The 16,873-nt window shown below is 45.1% G+C and overlaps 1 protein-coding gene across 2 annotated transcripts in view; it reads left to right on the forward strand.

Moving 5' to 3' along the window:
• LOC109895319 (tyrosine-protein kinase CSK-like) overlaps positions 1-11,566 on the forward strand; it is a 41,336-nt gene extending 29,770 nt beyond the window's left edge. For both annotated transcript variants that reach the window (XM_031831189.1, XM_020488933.2), the window contains exons 3-13: positions 1,918-2,031; positions 2,642-2,754; positions 5,267-5,486; positions 7,171-7,264; positions 7,488-7,553; positions 7,659-7,758; positions 8,334-8,424; positions 8,559-8,632; positions 8,858-9,053; positions 9,184-9,270; positions 9,499-11,566. In XM_031831189.1, the coding sequence (XP_031687049.1) occupies positions 1,918-2,031; positions 2,642-2,754; positions 5,267-5,486; positions 7,171-7,264; positions 7,488-7,553; positions 7,659-7,758; positions 8,334-8,424; positions 8,559-8,632; positions 8,858-9,053; positions 9,184-9,270; positions 9,499-9,681 (1,338 nt within the window). In that variant the 3' untranslated portion in view covers positions 9,682-11,566. The remainder of the gene's footprint in view (positions 1-1,917; positions 2,032-2,641; positions 2,755-5,266; positions 5,487-7,170; positions 7,265-7,487; positions 7,554-7,658; positions 7,759-8,333; positions 8,425-8,558; positions 8,633-8,857; positions 9,054-9,183; positions 9,271-9,498) is intronic.
• The last annotated feature ends 5,307 nt before the right edge of the window (positions 11,567-16,873 follow it).

Genomic DNA, 16,873 nt, shown 5'->3' on the forward strand with positions numbered 1-16,873 from the left:
CATAACCACCCACCAGTTGAGAACCGCTGCCCTAGAAGACTAAATAAATCCTTGCTCACCATAATGTCTTAAATCGATAGAATGAATGCTTCAATCTAGTTGACATCGGTCAAGTTCTGTCATCCCTGCTTCTTTTGCGGAGAAAAGACATTTAGGGACCAGGTTAGGGGGGGGAAATTAAATAAATTGAGATGGATCTCGCTATCTATATCTAAAAAAAAAAACTGGGAAGATTGTCTGTGCAAAGTTTCCAAATGACATCAGTTTGACTGGTTATAAGGAAATAGAAAGCTATGAATACGACCCATTGTGTTTCTGATCAGATTTAGTTCTGCTTGGTGCATAATTTGTGGTTGTAATACTATCTGCTTTTATGATTCCAATAAATATACCCCCTGTAGAGATGTGATCAAACTGCACATTCGCTGAAAGAAAATCAGATTTCTCCACTCCTGTTCCTGAGTAAAAATGTTGCCAACATTTGCATAATTTTATTGCAAGAAATGCTTCTGCAGGAGTTAATTTTAAGGCTATGAGAGGTAGTAGTGTCCAGATTTCAGTGTCCATTTAACCCATCTGAACAGTAGGCTACAGTTCCCTTGACGTACCATAGGCCTATTTGATGTCCCCATCTTGTGACTGTCGAATTTGTACAGATCCATCGCACAACACTGCTATCCTCGTACCACTTAACCAAATCTTTCCCAAACATACCTTTCTGGCCTTCGCTTCTCTTTATTTTCTACTCTCCATTTCACAGCTTTTTTCTTATTGAATTAAACTCAAAGTTTCTCTGCCCGTTCTCGAAAGTATTTTGTGATTGGCGTGTAGGCTATTAGACACGTGTACAGCTGGGCCCTAAAGCTCAGGCTGACATGCTAATGCCATATAGCCTAAAATAATGAAAGAACATCAATGTAGCCTATTGATATAAATTGCACAAGAATTATACCTTTAAAAAAAATAATAAGGTATTTTCTCTTTATTCAACCCGCCACACAATGTCATGACCCTAAACGCGCCAGACCTGCAGATATAACAATGGGGGCTGCAGTTTGAGTCAACTCATGCATCACTAAAGAACGCATGCATCCTACTTACACACACATTCTAATGTGCCATGCCTCTTTCAGAAGTGTCATATTTCCTGACTGACATTAGTGCTTCTGCTTTTCATCTGCCAGCAGCAGCAAAGCATGACTGACCGGTGGTCTTTTGCTTATCAACCCAAATGATTTTAATCTTTGGCACACAACAGTACATAACTCTCACATCGCTCCCCCTGTGACACTCGTCTCTCTTTGACTCCTATCGGGAAATGATCGAGGGATGTGTGTCCTGATAACGATATCAGACACACAGCTGTGTGTAGTGCATTGCTTCAGGAATACACCAGGTTATATGAGGATAGTGGATGCGTCCCACCCTATTCCCTATATAGTGCACTACTTATGATCAGAGCCTCGAGGGAATAGGGTGCCATTTTGGATGCACCTTGACTCTCTCTCACACACACACACACACACCTGCTGTTTGTACTGTCATTGCCTCTAACTGATAACGTCTTCACAGGGGTCATGGTTGTATGTTATTCACAACACTGATGCCACAACACCACCGGTTAGACGTGGGAGCCTGTTAATGCCTATAGAATAGGCCCACATGCTATATGGTCTGAACAGCGTATAGGACAAACCAGCATAGCTACCTTTTGAATATTAGACCTTTTTATATGCTTGTAATAATGTGTTATTTGATTGTAATGTGTTACTGTAACCCAATGGCAATTTAATTTCTCCCTGGAGTGTCAATGGCGTAAATGCAATTCACTTGTCCAAGCTATGACTATCTGTAACCTTTCACTGTAGTCACTCTCAGTGTTTATAACAGCGCCTCTCCTCTTCACTCGTGACCTAGGTGCCATGGTTGCCTGGCACAGAGTGTGTAGCCAAGTACAACTTCCAGTCGACGAATGAACAGGACCTGCCTTTCTGTAAAGGAGATGTGTTGACCATAATCGGAGTCACCAGGGTAAGCACGGCTCACCTGTCTATACTGTGTGAAACCGTTATGACATAGATTTGGGTAACTGCCTGTAGCTCAGGACCTGAAGCAAAGAGATGCATATTCTTGATACCATTTCTGAAAGAAAACACTTTGAAGTTTGTGGAAATGTGAAATAAATGTAGGTGACACTTTATATCTGGTAAAAGGTTAACACAAAGAAAAAAATGCATGTTTTTTTTGTTCCATCTTTGAAATGCAAGAGAGGCCATAATGTATTAGGCACAATTTAGTATCAGGCACAATTGGCCACTAGATGGCAGCAGTGTGTGTGCAACGTTTTAGACTGATCCAAGGAACCATTGCATATCTGTTCAAAATGTGCATAATTGGTTTATTAATACATTTTCATGTTCATAATTGTGCACTCTCCTCAAACAATAGCATGGTGTTCTTTTACTGTAAATTGGACAGTTAGATGAACAAGAATTTATGCTTTCTGCCCATATCAGATATGTCTATGTCCTGGGGAAATGTTTTTACTTACAGCCTCAATGCTAATCACATTAGCCTACGTTAGCTCAACTGTCCAGTGGGGGGGGCACTGTTTTAAAGGGTGTTTCTGCTGCTATTTCAGGATCCCAACTGGTACAAAGCGAAGAACACAGTGGGCAGAGAGGGAACCATCCCAGCTAACTACGTCCAGAAAAGGGAAGGGGTCAAGTCGGGGGGGAAACTCAGTCTTATGCCGTAAGTACACGAGTACCTTGCTGATCTGTCACATAGGATATGCCCTTACCTGTGAAGTTCCCATGTTTCACTGTATAATAAAGGTATGAATATGGGGCTTAGTTCATTAGAGTTCGAGTGTTACAAAGACCTGATAGGAGACGTTGGTAATTGATTTATTTATTCTGTCCCCTCTGCTCTCTGGTTGGCTGCCTGCCACTCCGGGTGGGGCTAACTGGCGCTGCGATTTGAATCGGCTCTTTGAAGGGACAGCTATTTCAAGAGGGAGAAAAAAAATGAGACTTATGCAAATGGGATAAAACTGGAGGCCAGGAGGAAATCAGAGTTCTCATACACACACACACACACACACGCACACACACACGCACACGCACACGCACACGCACACGCACACACAGGACAAGGCTGAGGTTGCTGCACTCAAACGTGTTGGACCAAAACACACTGATGGGGATGTGTGTGTGTGTGTGTGTGTGTGTGTGTGTGTGTGTGTCTCTCTCTCTGTCTCTCACACACACTGAAGACTCTCTCCCCCACCATCCCCATCTTCTGAGCTTAACCACCCAGCTGAGCAGAGGAAAACTTCTAGGAAGTTTTTCCTAGCCACCGTGCTTCTACACCTGCATTGCTTGCTGTTTGGGGTTTTAGGCTGGGTTTCTGTACATCACTTTGAGATATCAGCTGATGTACGAAGGGCTATATAAATACATTTGATTTGATTTTGTGGGGAAGGGTGACCAGTCAAGTGTTACAAGGAAGGACAAAGGCAAGGCTACTCCACTGGACAGGGAACTGGCTAGAGGGAGTCGGTGGGTTTACTGTCCTTATGAAGTAGAGGTCACCAGTTCAGGGACTGTAAGAGAGTCAACTCTCTGTAAATACAGCTAATGATGCATCAACCTCAGAGAGCGGTGGTTAGTGGCGAGAGTCCGAGGGGGGTTATTATGTTTTTACGAATTGGTAACAGATGTCTTGTGGAAAACGCTCCCTGTTGGCTTATATAACCAACAGTGTCAGCTGTGTTCTTGGTTATGTTGGTCTACACACCCTGAGAGATGCTGCTCTTTGACCTCATAGCTCACTGCTGCCACCTGCTGGTAATCTTCTACTCTGTTGGTAATGAGGGAAATACGGCACCACCCTAAAGAAGACTGGCAAAAGGCCTCAGTTCCCTCCTCACTGCAGTCTCTCCTACCTCCTTCCGCACTGTCCTTCCTTTCTCTATTTTCCCCTTACTTCTAGCAGCCTGTTTTCCCTTTCTCCCATCGTATGACTAATGAATAGCACAAACGGCAACATAAATGACATATTACATGCCCTGCTTCCTCATTAAATGGTCTGACTGATTGCTTCTGTGTGCTCCTCCTGTGTTTGACTGGTTGGTCATATGTTTGGCTGGTAGCTCCTGTGTGCTCCTCCTGTGTTTTGGCTGTTGGTTACTCAGTGTCTGGCTGACTGCTGGCTTACTGGCGCCTGTTCTCAGATTAATGGGAGTTAAGGAGGCTGCTGACCATGGAGAAGCAGCTCCGCTGATCTAATCAACTCAATCCTCTCTCCGCATTAAGCCGCTTTGCACAGGCCCTGCTCTGTCTGTCTTGGTGCTGGGCAACAGAGGGAGGGAGGGAAGTGTGTAAATCAATTACACACTTTGATTACCCTTAACTCACCAGCCCCCAGAGAGACCCCTGTGGACCTCCTGCTGCTCCTGTTTCCATACTGCTGGGGGATTCTGTGTTAGGGTCTACTACAGATAAGAGATTAATGATCCGAAGGTAAAAGCCAAGAAAGGGCTTTTAGAAGCCAGTAGAAGCCTGTAGATCTTGTACATGAGGTGAGATGGAGGCTGTGTTTTAATAGCTTGAGCTAAAACAAAGAAGGGAACCGCGTGTGTTTTCCCTAAGAGAGCTTTTTAAGTCCTGTGCCCTGCAGCTTGCCTTGTGGTCAGCCGTGGCAGGTTTCATTGACTGTGTTCTGAGGGGATGAGACTCTATGCTGCTCTCTCTAAAAGCCTACTCCTCAGTGAGGTCTCACCTCTCTATGATAGAGGGGTCTGGTAGGCCCTGCTCTGTGTCTTGCCTGCCCTGTGCTGCTTTTCATTTTCCTGTTATTGCAGAGCCTGTGCCAGTTTCAGACTCTACCTGCCTGTGTGTTTTTGTTGCCGTTTCCTGTTTACATCAAGGCACTTTCTCACTGGCTCCTTGAGAGACAGTACAACTGCCTAGAAATGCCACTGCCTTACATTATGCTGATCTACTGCTGTTGTCCCCTCTACCTTGTCTATGACTGACTGTTTATCAACTCTTTAATACAGGGCTTTGTATGTGTATTACATGGCCAACATTGCATGCTTGCAATAATAATAATAATAATGAGTAGATCTCTCATCTACTTATAAATGGTCTTTTTGCCCTTTTAATGACCAAGGTATGGTAATTTTCTGTAGTCCACTAAGGCCCTATCTCTGTGTCCTGTCCCTCCCCCTCTCTCCTCTCCTTCTCGTGTCCATCTCCAGATGGTTCCATGGTAAGATAACGAGGGAGGAGGCAGAGCTCCTCCTCTACCCCCCAGAGACTGGTCTGTTCCTGGCGAGGGAGAGCACCAACTACCCTGGGGACTACACCCTGTGTGTCAGCTGTGACGGTAAGGTGGAGCACTACCGCATCATCTACCACAACGGCAAGCTCAGCATCGACGAGGAGGAGTTCTTCCAGAACCTCATGCAGCTGGTGGAGGTAAGGCGGTGTCCGCCTGTCAGTCCCAAACGCTCCCTATTTCTTACTGTTTAGGCTACTCCCTCAGCTCTCGCACTGCCTATCCTGTATGGTGGTCAGGTACTCGTCAAGGATGCTTAGTCACATAGTTAGAGAAGGCAAAGGGGGTGGAGGTTATTGATGGGAGAGCGATCAATATTATTTTGGGAAATGTATTATATTGATACTTTGACTCCAAGTATGGATTTAAGTTAACGTTAGCAAGCGCTAGTCGGCTGTACCTGGTATTTTTTTCATCCTATAGCTTGTTCTGTCTTTTTAAATAGGGAGCCAACATGTTTTCAGCACTTATTTCCATGACTGATCAAAACTCATTTTCTTGTGCTCTCTCGTCTCTCTGCAGCAGACCTATAGTGAGCAATATGTTTGGAACATCAAATGGCAATACAAATATAATCGGCACCTAAGTACCATAATATCGTTCGGTTCCTGTAATTTCCCAGTCGTAGTGGAGGGAGACCTCCGTCTACTGCGTGGTCTATTAGACAGCTTCCTCCACAGCAGTAGGGCTGAGTTAGTGTGTTAAGGGAGGAAGGGGGCCATGGTGGGAAAGGTCTCTCTTCCCCAGAGATAAGACGCTCCATCAGGCTTCTAGCTAGATTGTTTGCAATCGCACTTTAATTAACGCTCATCTCTTTCCCAGAGGCGCTGCTGGGATTTAGGCAGGAATCTGCACACTGGCATCGAGGACCATCTGTCTAACTGGCACACTCCAGCTTATTATCACTCCACCACAATCCTCCGCTTATTCCTTCTGCGCTTTCTCGCTCTCGTCTCCCCGCTCTCTCTCTCTCGCCTTACCCCCCCGCTCTCACATTCTTGTGATTTTTAGCTCCTTCTTTTCCCCCTTACTCTCACTGGCCTGTCACAACAGGCTCCACATTGGTACACACAAGTTGTCCTTCCCTGTCAAAAGACCCACATTTGTGGTGTTAACCACATAATGGAAATCTAACACTGTTGCGTTTAAGGGATTAGTCAATCACATGTTAAGTACTTGGGTTATTATGGATGGTGGGTACTTGTGTGAAGATTCAAGTGTGTATTCAGGCACATTGAGTATTTTTATATTGTCCAAATATCAGTTATATAACCTTGGTTTCATAACTGCAACTATTCAGAAATGTGTTAATTTAATGGGTCTTTAAAGCTCAAATACAGTGTTGACATGAATATATTTATTTAGTAGCTTGTACAGAGGCAATAGTTCCCATACCATGCTGCCATCTGGTGGTTGTGGCAGTCAGATTACACTATGACTGGGTGCTTCTCCATTGATTTAACTAACTAATCACAGGTAAAAAAGGATGGCTGGTGTGTTTGACTGGTTAATATGATCACATGTAGACCAGTTGGTGTCGACAGGATTATGTGAGTGTATCAAAAGTGAAGGTGTGGTTAGTGACCACCAAACACACCATTTCCATGCTTCTCCTGTTAACTAGCAGAGTCCCCACTAGCCCTACAATCCCAGCATCCTTTTCACCCCAGACTGCTGAGAGCCTTCTTGACTCACGTTCTTTGTTGTCTGGTCTTTGACATACGGTTGACAACGCAGTTCTACCTTCTCAGTGTGGCTATGCAGCTACTGTTAATACACACACTATCCAACTCACCATGTTCTCTCTCGCCGATCTCCATTCAGCACTACACTAAAGATGCCGACGGCCTCTGTACCAGACTCATCAAGCCAAAGCTGATGGAGGGAACGGTAGCCGCCCAGGATGAATTCTCCAGGAGTATGAACACTTTACTAACCTTGTGTTTCCATTCTCTGAGTCACTCTTGGTCTGTAAGAATACACAGTGACTCAGTCTGTCTTCATCTTCTGTAGTACAGGAAACCTGGGCTTAATCAGCAGTAAGTCTTTAACCTTGTGCTTTGCTCTGTCTGGGGAAGGATGATGTTGCATTAGATCTGCTGGAACCTGAGTCTGACTTTCTCTCTGTTGCTGCTTCACAGGTGGCTGGGCCTTGAACAGAAAGGAACTCAAGCTCATCCAGACCATTGGCAAAGGGGAGTTTGGAGGTAAAGATCCTAACTGAGACCAGCGCTGATAAAGATGTCTCTTTCCATCCCCGTGTGAGATCTGTGTGTCGTTGTCCAGTGTTACATCTCTATGTATCTGTTCAGATGTGATGGTGGGGGACTACAGAGGGACCAAGGTGGCAGTGAAGTGCATCAAACACGACGCCACGGCCCAGGCGTTCATCGCCGAGGCCTCCGTCATGACGTAAGTCTCAACCATTCTGTTTTGCCTCCCGGGTGGTTAAGGGCGCTGTACTGCAGCGCCAGCTGTGCCACCAGAGAGACTGGGTTCGCGTCCAGGCTCTGTCGTAACCAGCCGCGACTGGGAGGTCCGTGGGGCGACGCACAATTGGCATAGCGTCGTCCGGGTTAGGGAGGGATTGGCCGGTAGGGATATCTTGTCTCACCAGCGACTCCTGTGGGCCGGGCGCAATGCATGCTAACCAAGGTTGCCAGGTGCACAGTGTTTCCTCCAACACATTGGTGCGGCTGGCTTCTGGGTTAGATGACCGCTGTGTTAAAAAGCAGCGCGGCTTGGTTGGGTTCTGTATCGGAGGAAGCATGACTTTCAACCTTCGTCTCTCCCGAGCCCTTACGGGAGTTGTAGCGATGAGACAAGATAGTAGCTACTAACAATTGGATACAACGAAATTGGGGTAAAAAAAAATCGCAAAAAAAACCCATTCTGTTTTATGGTCTTACCCACTTTCTCTAAAACCTTCTGACTGTGTCTGTACACCTTAGTGCGTATCTATGTCACTAAAACCCTCTTCCCTGCAGGCAACTGAGGCACAACAACCTGGTTCAGCTGCTGGGGGTGATCGTAGAGGAGAGGGGCAGTCTCTACATCGTCACAGAGTACATGGCCAAGGTACTTCAGTCTAGTCTATTGCTTGTCCAGGGACTACTCTATCTAGGCCGTGGGCTGGAGTCCACTGTCCCTTTACGATAGGGTCTGTTCCTACTTCCCAACTTCACAGCCGTCCCCCTCTCCCCCCACCACAGGGCAGTCTAGTGGACTACCTCCGTTCTCGAGGACGGACCGTGCTGGGAGGAGACTGTTTACTCAAATTCTCACTGTAAGTCATCCTCAGGAAGTTCTGCAGTATTGGATTTCTTTATTCAATTATAATTTGATTTCCCTGGAGAGGATGCCAGAAAACAAAGTATTTTAAATAGATATTGGTATCACTTATCTACAGTGAAATTAGTTTTGTCTTGGCTGAGTGATCCCATTGTTTCTCTCTCTGTCTCACATCTCCATTTGGTGACTCCTCCTCTCCTCGTTCTCCCCTGCTGTGCAGTGACGTATGTGAAGCCATGGAGTACCTGGAGGCCAATAACTTTGTGCACAGAGACCTGGCAGCCCGGAACGTGCTGGTGTCTGATGACAACATCGCCAAGGTCAGCGACTTTGGTCTGACCAAGGAGGCCTCGTCCACACAGGACACTGCCAAACTGCCTGTCAAATGGACCTCCCCCGAAGCCCTGCGAGAGAAGGTAAAGGTGGAAAAAGAGAGAGGATTGGACGGAGGGAGGGAGCATGTTTAAATAGTGTAGCCTAAGCTCTGGCTTTGTCTGTGGTGTCTTGTGTAGTTGACCTCAGCCTCTCTTTCTGCCCCCTCCACAGAGGTTCTCCACTAAGTCAGACGTGTGGAGTTATGGTATCCTGCTATGGGAGATCTACTCCTTTGGACGTGTGCCTTACCCCAGAATTGTAAGTATGACATTGTAAGGTGACTCCAGCAAGGGGCAGCAGCCTTATCTGTATTGCTTTCTCCAATGCAAGGCAAATGGATATATCTCGATGAGTGATGTATCATTTAATAGCTGTGGAGCTTATGCACAGGCAGATAGGTTGATGCCACTGTTCAGACAGTGGATGTTAGAACGTACTAGTAGAGTATGTGGTTGGGTTGATAACGCCCTCCTCTCTGCTCCTCAGCCCCTGAAAGAGGTGGTGCCGCGGGTGGAGAAGGGTTACAAGATGGACGCCCCCGACGGCTGCCCGGTGGTGGTTTACGACGTCATGAAGCAGTGCTGGACCCTGGACGTGGGGCTGCGGCCCTCCTTCCGCATGCTGAGAGACAAGCTGTCACATATCAGAGCCAAGGAGCTCTACCTGTGAGGGGCAGAGAGGGAAGACACAGCAGACTAGAGCGGAGGGAGGGAGGGAGCGAGCTTCCGGGCTGGGGAAAACTAACTGAAGCAGGACCGGAACTCATCTGCCTGCTTCACCTGTAGACCACACCCTACCTGATACCTGAGCTGTACCTGTTTTCCTCTGGGACTGTAGTAAACCCTCCCCTGTGTTACATTCCCCCTCTACTCTTCTGAAAGAAAGGAACGGAAGTCCTGTATGTGTTGTATAGCTTTCTGTCAGCTGGTTGTTTTCCTCCTCTGTCCAGTCCATCATCATCCCTCTACCCCCTTCCTCCTACTCTTCTCCCAGTCTCTTTACTGTGACGTTGTCACCTCCTCAAACTCTTATTTTCTTCTTCTCAAAAACGTGATAATGGGGAGGCTGGCCTTTTCCTCCACATGTTTGTCAGGTGCTCTCAATTTCTCTCGGTCTGTCTCTCTGTGCCTTGATCATTCCTGTATCTGTGTTGATTGGTAGTGTGGCGCTGCATGCTGTCTGTCTCACTCTCCTGTATGGGGCCTTACTTAGGGCCTTGGCTATGTGCCAAAGTGCTTTCAGTATACAGAGCTCCAGATCCCCTCAGCTTCCAGAACCTACTCCTCCACTCGGACTATTCAGTTTTTATTCATTTTTTTAAAGAAATATTTTTTAAATAATTTTTCTGGGGGAGGTTGGTTGTGCAGTTCTCTCCCTCCGGCTCCAGAACAGGTTCTTCTATGTCCGTTAAAGAGAACATTTCAGAGGAAAAGAGGCCAGTACATAAAGAGCCTCCGCTGGGAAGCGCCTATCTCCAACGCCACACAGGACAGGGGAGGGAGGGGCACTTCTCAACATAGTCGATTCATCATATGTGGGCTTGTTTTATATTAAAATATAATTGAAGGATAAAGAAGCCAAGGAAAGACAGACTGAAGGATATAAGAACGTTTTAGTGTAGCGAATGCTGGGGTTGGGTGTGTGCATGCCGTGCCAGAGGCCTTGGGTTTAACTGTCAGTGCTTTCAATGTTTATTATGCCACCATGATTATGAATAAATCATTCCGTCTGAACAGTGTGGAAAGAACGTCAACAGTCCACACTGACATCACAGGGAGAGGGGGCTCCCCTCTGAAAGCACCTGGGTACTATTCAGTCATGTGAATGTCCTGGATGATAGAGGTAACAGCAGGGCAGTGGGCCACTGGGGATGCCCTGGGTGTTTGTTCCATATGAAGTGAACCTTTAGTCATTATGCTATTACACACATTCCCACACGGTAAATATTCATTTACACAGAGGTAATCCAGCCATTCCACACACTTTACATACTCCCTGGGTTCATACATACACTTGGGCCAATGAATCTTATTTAACTGAACTGTGAATAAGGTATTTTAACTATGGCTTGTTCCTGTGGTCTTCAAATCACATTTTATTGGTCACATACACATGGTTAGCAGATGTTATTGCGAGTGTAGCGAAATGCTTGTCAGAACCTGTGACTTCACAGATTGAGCCTAAAATAATTCTCTCACACAGCTCTGTGTTAGATTGTAGAAGTGTTTGAGGGTGTGAAAACCGATATAGCTGACATGCCAAAAGAGTCTTCAAGCTGTGAAGCTGCAGTGTTCTGTGTCAGCTGATCTGTTTCCATTTCCAATGGTCAGTCAAACAGACTAAAGCTCTTCTCATCATGTCATTCTCGTCTCCATTCTTTCCCCTGGGGTGGCTGTTCCTCCACTCGCCTCCAGTGATATTCTGCTGCAAACAGGGCACATACACAGAATGACTCTGAGCCTTAACTGAGCAGAGCTCAAATGGAACAGCTTTAAGGGCCTTGTCTGTGTGACCGTGTATTTTTTTGTTTTGTAAAGAAAGAAACATGATTCAATATTTTCAGCTTTTGTCTCTTTCTTTGTGGCTCAAAGCCTTCCTCTTTCGCACATGTTTCCATCCCTCATCCTGTCTCGCCAGCCCTGTTGCTTGGACAATTGTCCATGGTCCGGGCTGGCAAGCTCGTTTTCGATTCCTATGAATCTTAATGGCGCTGACAGTCCAGAGTGGTAACAATGGGCTGGTTACACAACACAGGGCGCTCTCAGCCAAGGCTGTGTGCCTCTGCTTAGCTGTCAGAACCCATCATTACACTGGGCCGTCACTCCATCTCACATTTACAGTGCTTCTGAAAACACAGGAGGAGCATTGCTGGAGCAGGACCTCAGATTTAGATGCATGTTTTGATGTGTACTGTGGCTATGGCTTAGGCTACTACAAGAGTGCAGCAATTAATCCTACTCACCCAGTCGTGATGGTTGTACCACTACCATGGATCACCACCAGCTGGCACTGTGTAGTCTACTCCAGTAGAACTCATGGATGGATGGAGATACATGTTACGTCAGGCCTTCATTGTAAATAAGAATTTCGTTTTTAATCAATCTGCCTGGTAAAATACAATACATTGATTAAAAAGCCTGTATGTGATATACTGCTAATGTTATAGTGGTAACACCATAGTTAGTCACCCCTCTTGCGTGTTCAAATGTAGCCGCATTAGGCTACTTGTGAGTTATAGAGATGTCATCCTACCTTGGAAGGGTCATAAGTTCATTCCAGGACTTTTGTGTATGATTCTCATCTCACTGTCACACAAATTCACAATTAAATGCCCCAATCCTGTCAACTACACACACACAGTTCAGTGCCTGTTCTTCACTATCACAGATGAGTGGAAGAGGATGCATCCTGTTTTATTCAGCTTTTGTTACGTTGTCAGCTGAGATCCATAATGTATCTCCTAAGCCTGATATTTCTTGACAGCAACAAATTAAAACCCACCATGAATTAATCTGATTACACAACAATTTTTGTTAAATCCAGGAGGATCCTGATGTTTGCAGGCTAGAGGCTAGTGTAGATTGTAGTGCCTGAGCCTCTGGGCCATTTGAAGTACCATCAGCTAAATCTGACTTTAAAATACCTTTTCACTCTGTTCCATATGACTGTGCAATCCACTGTTTTATCAGCCCAGCCAGGTGATTTATAAACTTGATCTCTACTATCAAAAACATCTAGACATTTTCTCCCATTTCTTTTAGACTAACATTTAGTTTTCAACAGCGGAGATTTGTATTAACCTTGCTGTCTGTCTCTGACATTTGCAGCATTGTTTCAATATTCGATTTCCAACTGTCGCATAATAATGAACGTGTCGGGATGAGAGGACACAGACAGGCAGGCAGCTTTTCTCAGCCATTCGAAATCATGACTCAGTATATTTTTTATGGATCTATCAATAGAAAACAAGTCGAACGAAACAGTGCAGCTATTTTGCGGTCTTTCCAGACTGAGTGATTTGATTTAGCTCTTTTAGCTAGCTCCTGAACAACAGTGTCCTGACATAGAGCACATGTTCTATGCAAGGTGAAGTCGTGCCTCATTAGCTCATTGTTATGGATGTATCCAAATAAATGTCACTAGAGAATAGTTTATGCAAATGCCGCTACTTTGTTGTTATTCTGGCTGCACCGTTTGACGTGGTTGTAAATTAGACGTAGTTGGCTAGCTAGCAAGGGATAAGAACGTTGTCAGCCAGTAGGGCATTTAGAACGAACGACTGGGTAGCGTCCATAGATTCAGAATAAATAAATTCATCAAAATAACACATCCGTGGTATACTTAAGTGATAATGCCCGAGAAGCCGTTATTCGGATTATATATTGGCACGGTTTGCCGGCACTCTACTTTGTCTTGGGCCTGACAACACTCGTGCCAGTATATCCTCCAAACACCGTCTTCTCGGGCATTATCACTTAAGTATTCCACGGCATGACAAAAAAAATACTAATTACATTGGTAACCAGTTTATAAATTGAATAAGGCAGCTCCGGGGGTTGTGGTATATCACCAATATACCACGGTTAAGGGCTGTATCCAGACACTCCGCGGCTAAGAGTTTTGTCCAGTTAATCTGCGTTGCATCGTGCAAAAGAACAGCTCTTAGCCTGGTATATTCGCCGTATACCACACCTCTGGCTTTAATGCGTAATTATTTCACCTGACATGGTTGCCATAACTCTCAAGACTGGAGACACTGAACATGTTCTAGAATATAGAAATAGAAGCCTTAGATAAGATATATAATAATGCTATGCTTTAAACAGCACAGAGGAGGTTATTTTACTGGGATAAATATGCAGAGAACAAAGACACATGCCAAAATGGGTTAATTTGTACTGGCACAGCAGCAGGACATGTGGGGGAGTTTTCAGATTCCAGCCCAATTCGGTGAGGACAGGAACTTTGTGAGGTGATTGGTGCTGAAGGGAGTAGTCAGGCCAATGTCAGGCTGATGTGGCTGCGATGTGTGGCTGTCCACATGGGCCCACTGTGCTCCCCACTCTGTTGCTCCCTGACAAATCCCCTTCCACAAAGCTCCATCAATTCCCTTCCTTCCCCTTCGTCTGGTCTGGGATCAGATCTCTCACTCCGCTGAACAGACCCTAAAAATAATCTGTTGCTTCAGCTGATGTCTCAGCAGCAATTAGCTTCTATTTGTGGCCATGCGTGCAGACATCTCAGATAGCTACGGGTGTCACTGTGGTCCTGACTGTCTGGCCGGGGCATTGTTTTGTGTCTGCGGACTGGGAGGTTTATGCCCAGTGGTCTATTGGCTTGGCAGCTTTTGGCTTTGTTATAGAAAGGCTTAATAATGCAGTTCTTGGTGTCTTTTGGCAGCCTTGGTTATTATTAGTTGGTCGTGGTGGTAGTAGTACGACAGCCTTGTGCCACATTAATGATTGCAGAATCATTTTTCTGGAATCACATTCTGAGGTGGTTAGATGGACTAAACGGCTGAGTAATATTCTATAACGCTATTCAGTTTTCAAATTTTATTTGTCACATACACATGGTTAGCAGATGTTAATGCGAGTGTAGCGAAATGCTTGTGCTTCTAGTTCCGACAATACAGTAATAACAAGTAATCTAGCTAACATTTCCAAAACTACTACCTTATAGACAGAAGTGTTATTGTTGTAATTGTGCTTTTCAGTATGGGAATTTGTTCTTAACTGACTTGCCTAGTTAAATAAAAAAAGTTAGATTCTTAGTTCAAATCAAATTTGATTTGTCACGTGCGAATACAACAGGTGTAGATCATACAGTGAAATGCTTACTTACAAGCCCTTAACCAACAATAGTTTCAAGAAAAATAAGAAACAATGAAGGAGCAGCTGTAAAATAACAATAGCGGGGCTACAGTGCCTTGCGAAAATATTCGGCCCCCTTGAACTTTGCGACCTTATGCCACATTTCAGGCTTCAAACATAAAGATATAAAACTGTATTTTTTTGTGAAGAATCAACAAGTGGGACACAATCATGAAGTGGAACGACATTTATTGGATATTTCAAACTTTTTTAACAAATCAAAAACTGAAAAATTGGGCGTGCAAAATTATTCAGCCCCTTTACTTTCAGTGCAGCAAACTCTCTCCAGAAGTTCAGTGAGGATCTCTGAATGATCCAATGTTGACCTAAATGACTAATGATGATAAATACAATCCACCTGTGTGTAATCAAGTCTCCGTATAAATGCACCTGCACTGTGATAGTCTCAGAGGTCTGTTAAAAGCGCAGAGAGCATCATGAAGAACAAGGAACACACCAGGCAGGTCCGAGATACTGTTGTGAAGAAGTTTAAAGCTGGATTTGGATACAAAAAGATTTCCCAAGCTTTAAACATCCCAAGGAGCACTGTGCAAGCGATAATATTGAAATGGAAGGAGTATCAGACCACTGCAAATCAAAGACTGATCAGAGATGCAGCCAAGAGGCCCATGATCACTCTGGATGAACTGCAGAGATCTACAGCTGAGGTGGGAGACTCTGTCCATAGGACAACAATCAGTCGTATATAGCACAAATCTGGCCTTTATGGAAGAGTGGCAAGATGAAAGCCATTTCTTAAAGATATCCATAAAAAGTGTTGTTTAAAGTTTGCCACAAGCCACCTGGGAGACACACCAAACATGTGGAAGAAGGTGCTCTGGTCAGATGAAACCAAAATTGAACTTTTTGGCAACAATGCAAAATGTTATGTTTGGCTTAAAAGCAACACAGCTCATCACCCTGAACACACCATCCCCACTGTCAAACATGGTGGTGGCAGCATCATGGTTTGGGCCTGCTTTTCTTCAGCAGGGACAGGGAAGATGGTTAAAATTGATGGGAAGATGGATGGAGCCAAATACAGGACCATTCTGGAAGGAAAACCTGATGGAGTCTACAAAAGACCTGAGACTGGGACGGAGATTTGTCTTCCAACAAGACAATGATCCAAAACATAAAGCAAAATCTACAATGGAATGGTTCAAAAATAAACATATCCAGGTGTTAGAATGGCCAAGTCAAAGTCCAGACCTAAATCCAATCGAGAATCTGTGGAAAGAACTGAAAACTGCTGTTCACAAATGCTCTCCATCCAACCTCACTGAGCTTGAGCTGTTTTGCAAGGAGGAATGGGAAAAAAATTCAGTCTCTCGATGTGCAAAACTGATAGACATACCCCAAGCGACTTACAGCTGTAATCGCAGCAAAAGGTGGCGCTACAAAGTATTAACTTAAGGGGGCTGAATAATTTTGCACGCCCAATTTTTCAGTTTTTGATTTGTTAAAGTTTGAAATACCCAATGAATGTCGTTCCACTTCATGATTGTGTCCCACGTTGTTGATTCTTCACAAAAAAATACAGTTTTATATCTTTATGTTTGAAGCCTGAAATGTGGCAAAAGGTCGCAAAGTTCAAGGGGACCGAATACTTTCGCAAGGCACTGTATATACAGGGGGTATCGATACAGAGTCCGGGGGGGGGGGGGGGGATGCAAATAGTCTCGGTAGCCATTTGATTAGTTGTTCAGTAGTCTTATGGCTTGGGGGGTAGAAGCTGTTTAGAAGCTTCTTGGACCTAGACTTGGCGCTCCGGTACCGCTTGCCGTGCGGTACCCGAGAGAACAGTCTCTGACTGGGGTGTCTGGAGTCTTTGACAATTTTTAGGGCCTTCCTCTGACACTGCCTGGTATAGAGGTCCTGGATGGCAGGAAGCTTGGCCCCAGTGATGTACTGGGCCGTACGCACTACCCTCTGTAGTGCTTTGTGGTTGGAGGCCGAGCAGTTGCCATACCAGGCAGTGATGCAAC

This window comes from Oncorhynchus kisutch, linkage group LG8 (assembly GCF_002021735.2).
Source record: "Oncorhynchus kisutch isolate 150728-3 linkage group LG8, Okis_V2, whole genome shotgun sequence".
NCBI lineage: Eukaryota > Metazoa > Chordata > Actinopteri > Salmoniformes > Salmonidae > Oncorhynchus > Oncorhynchus kisutch.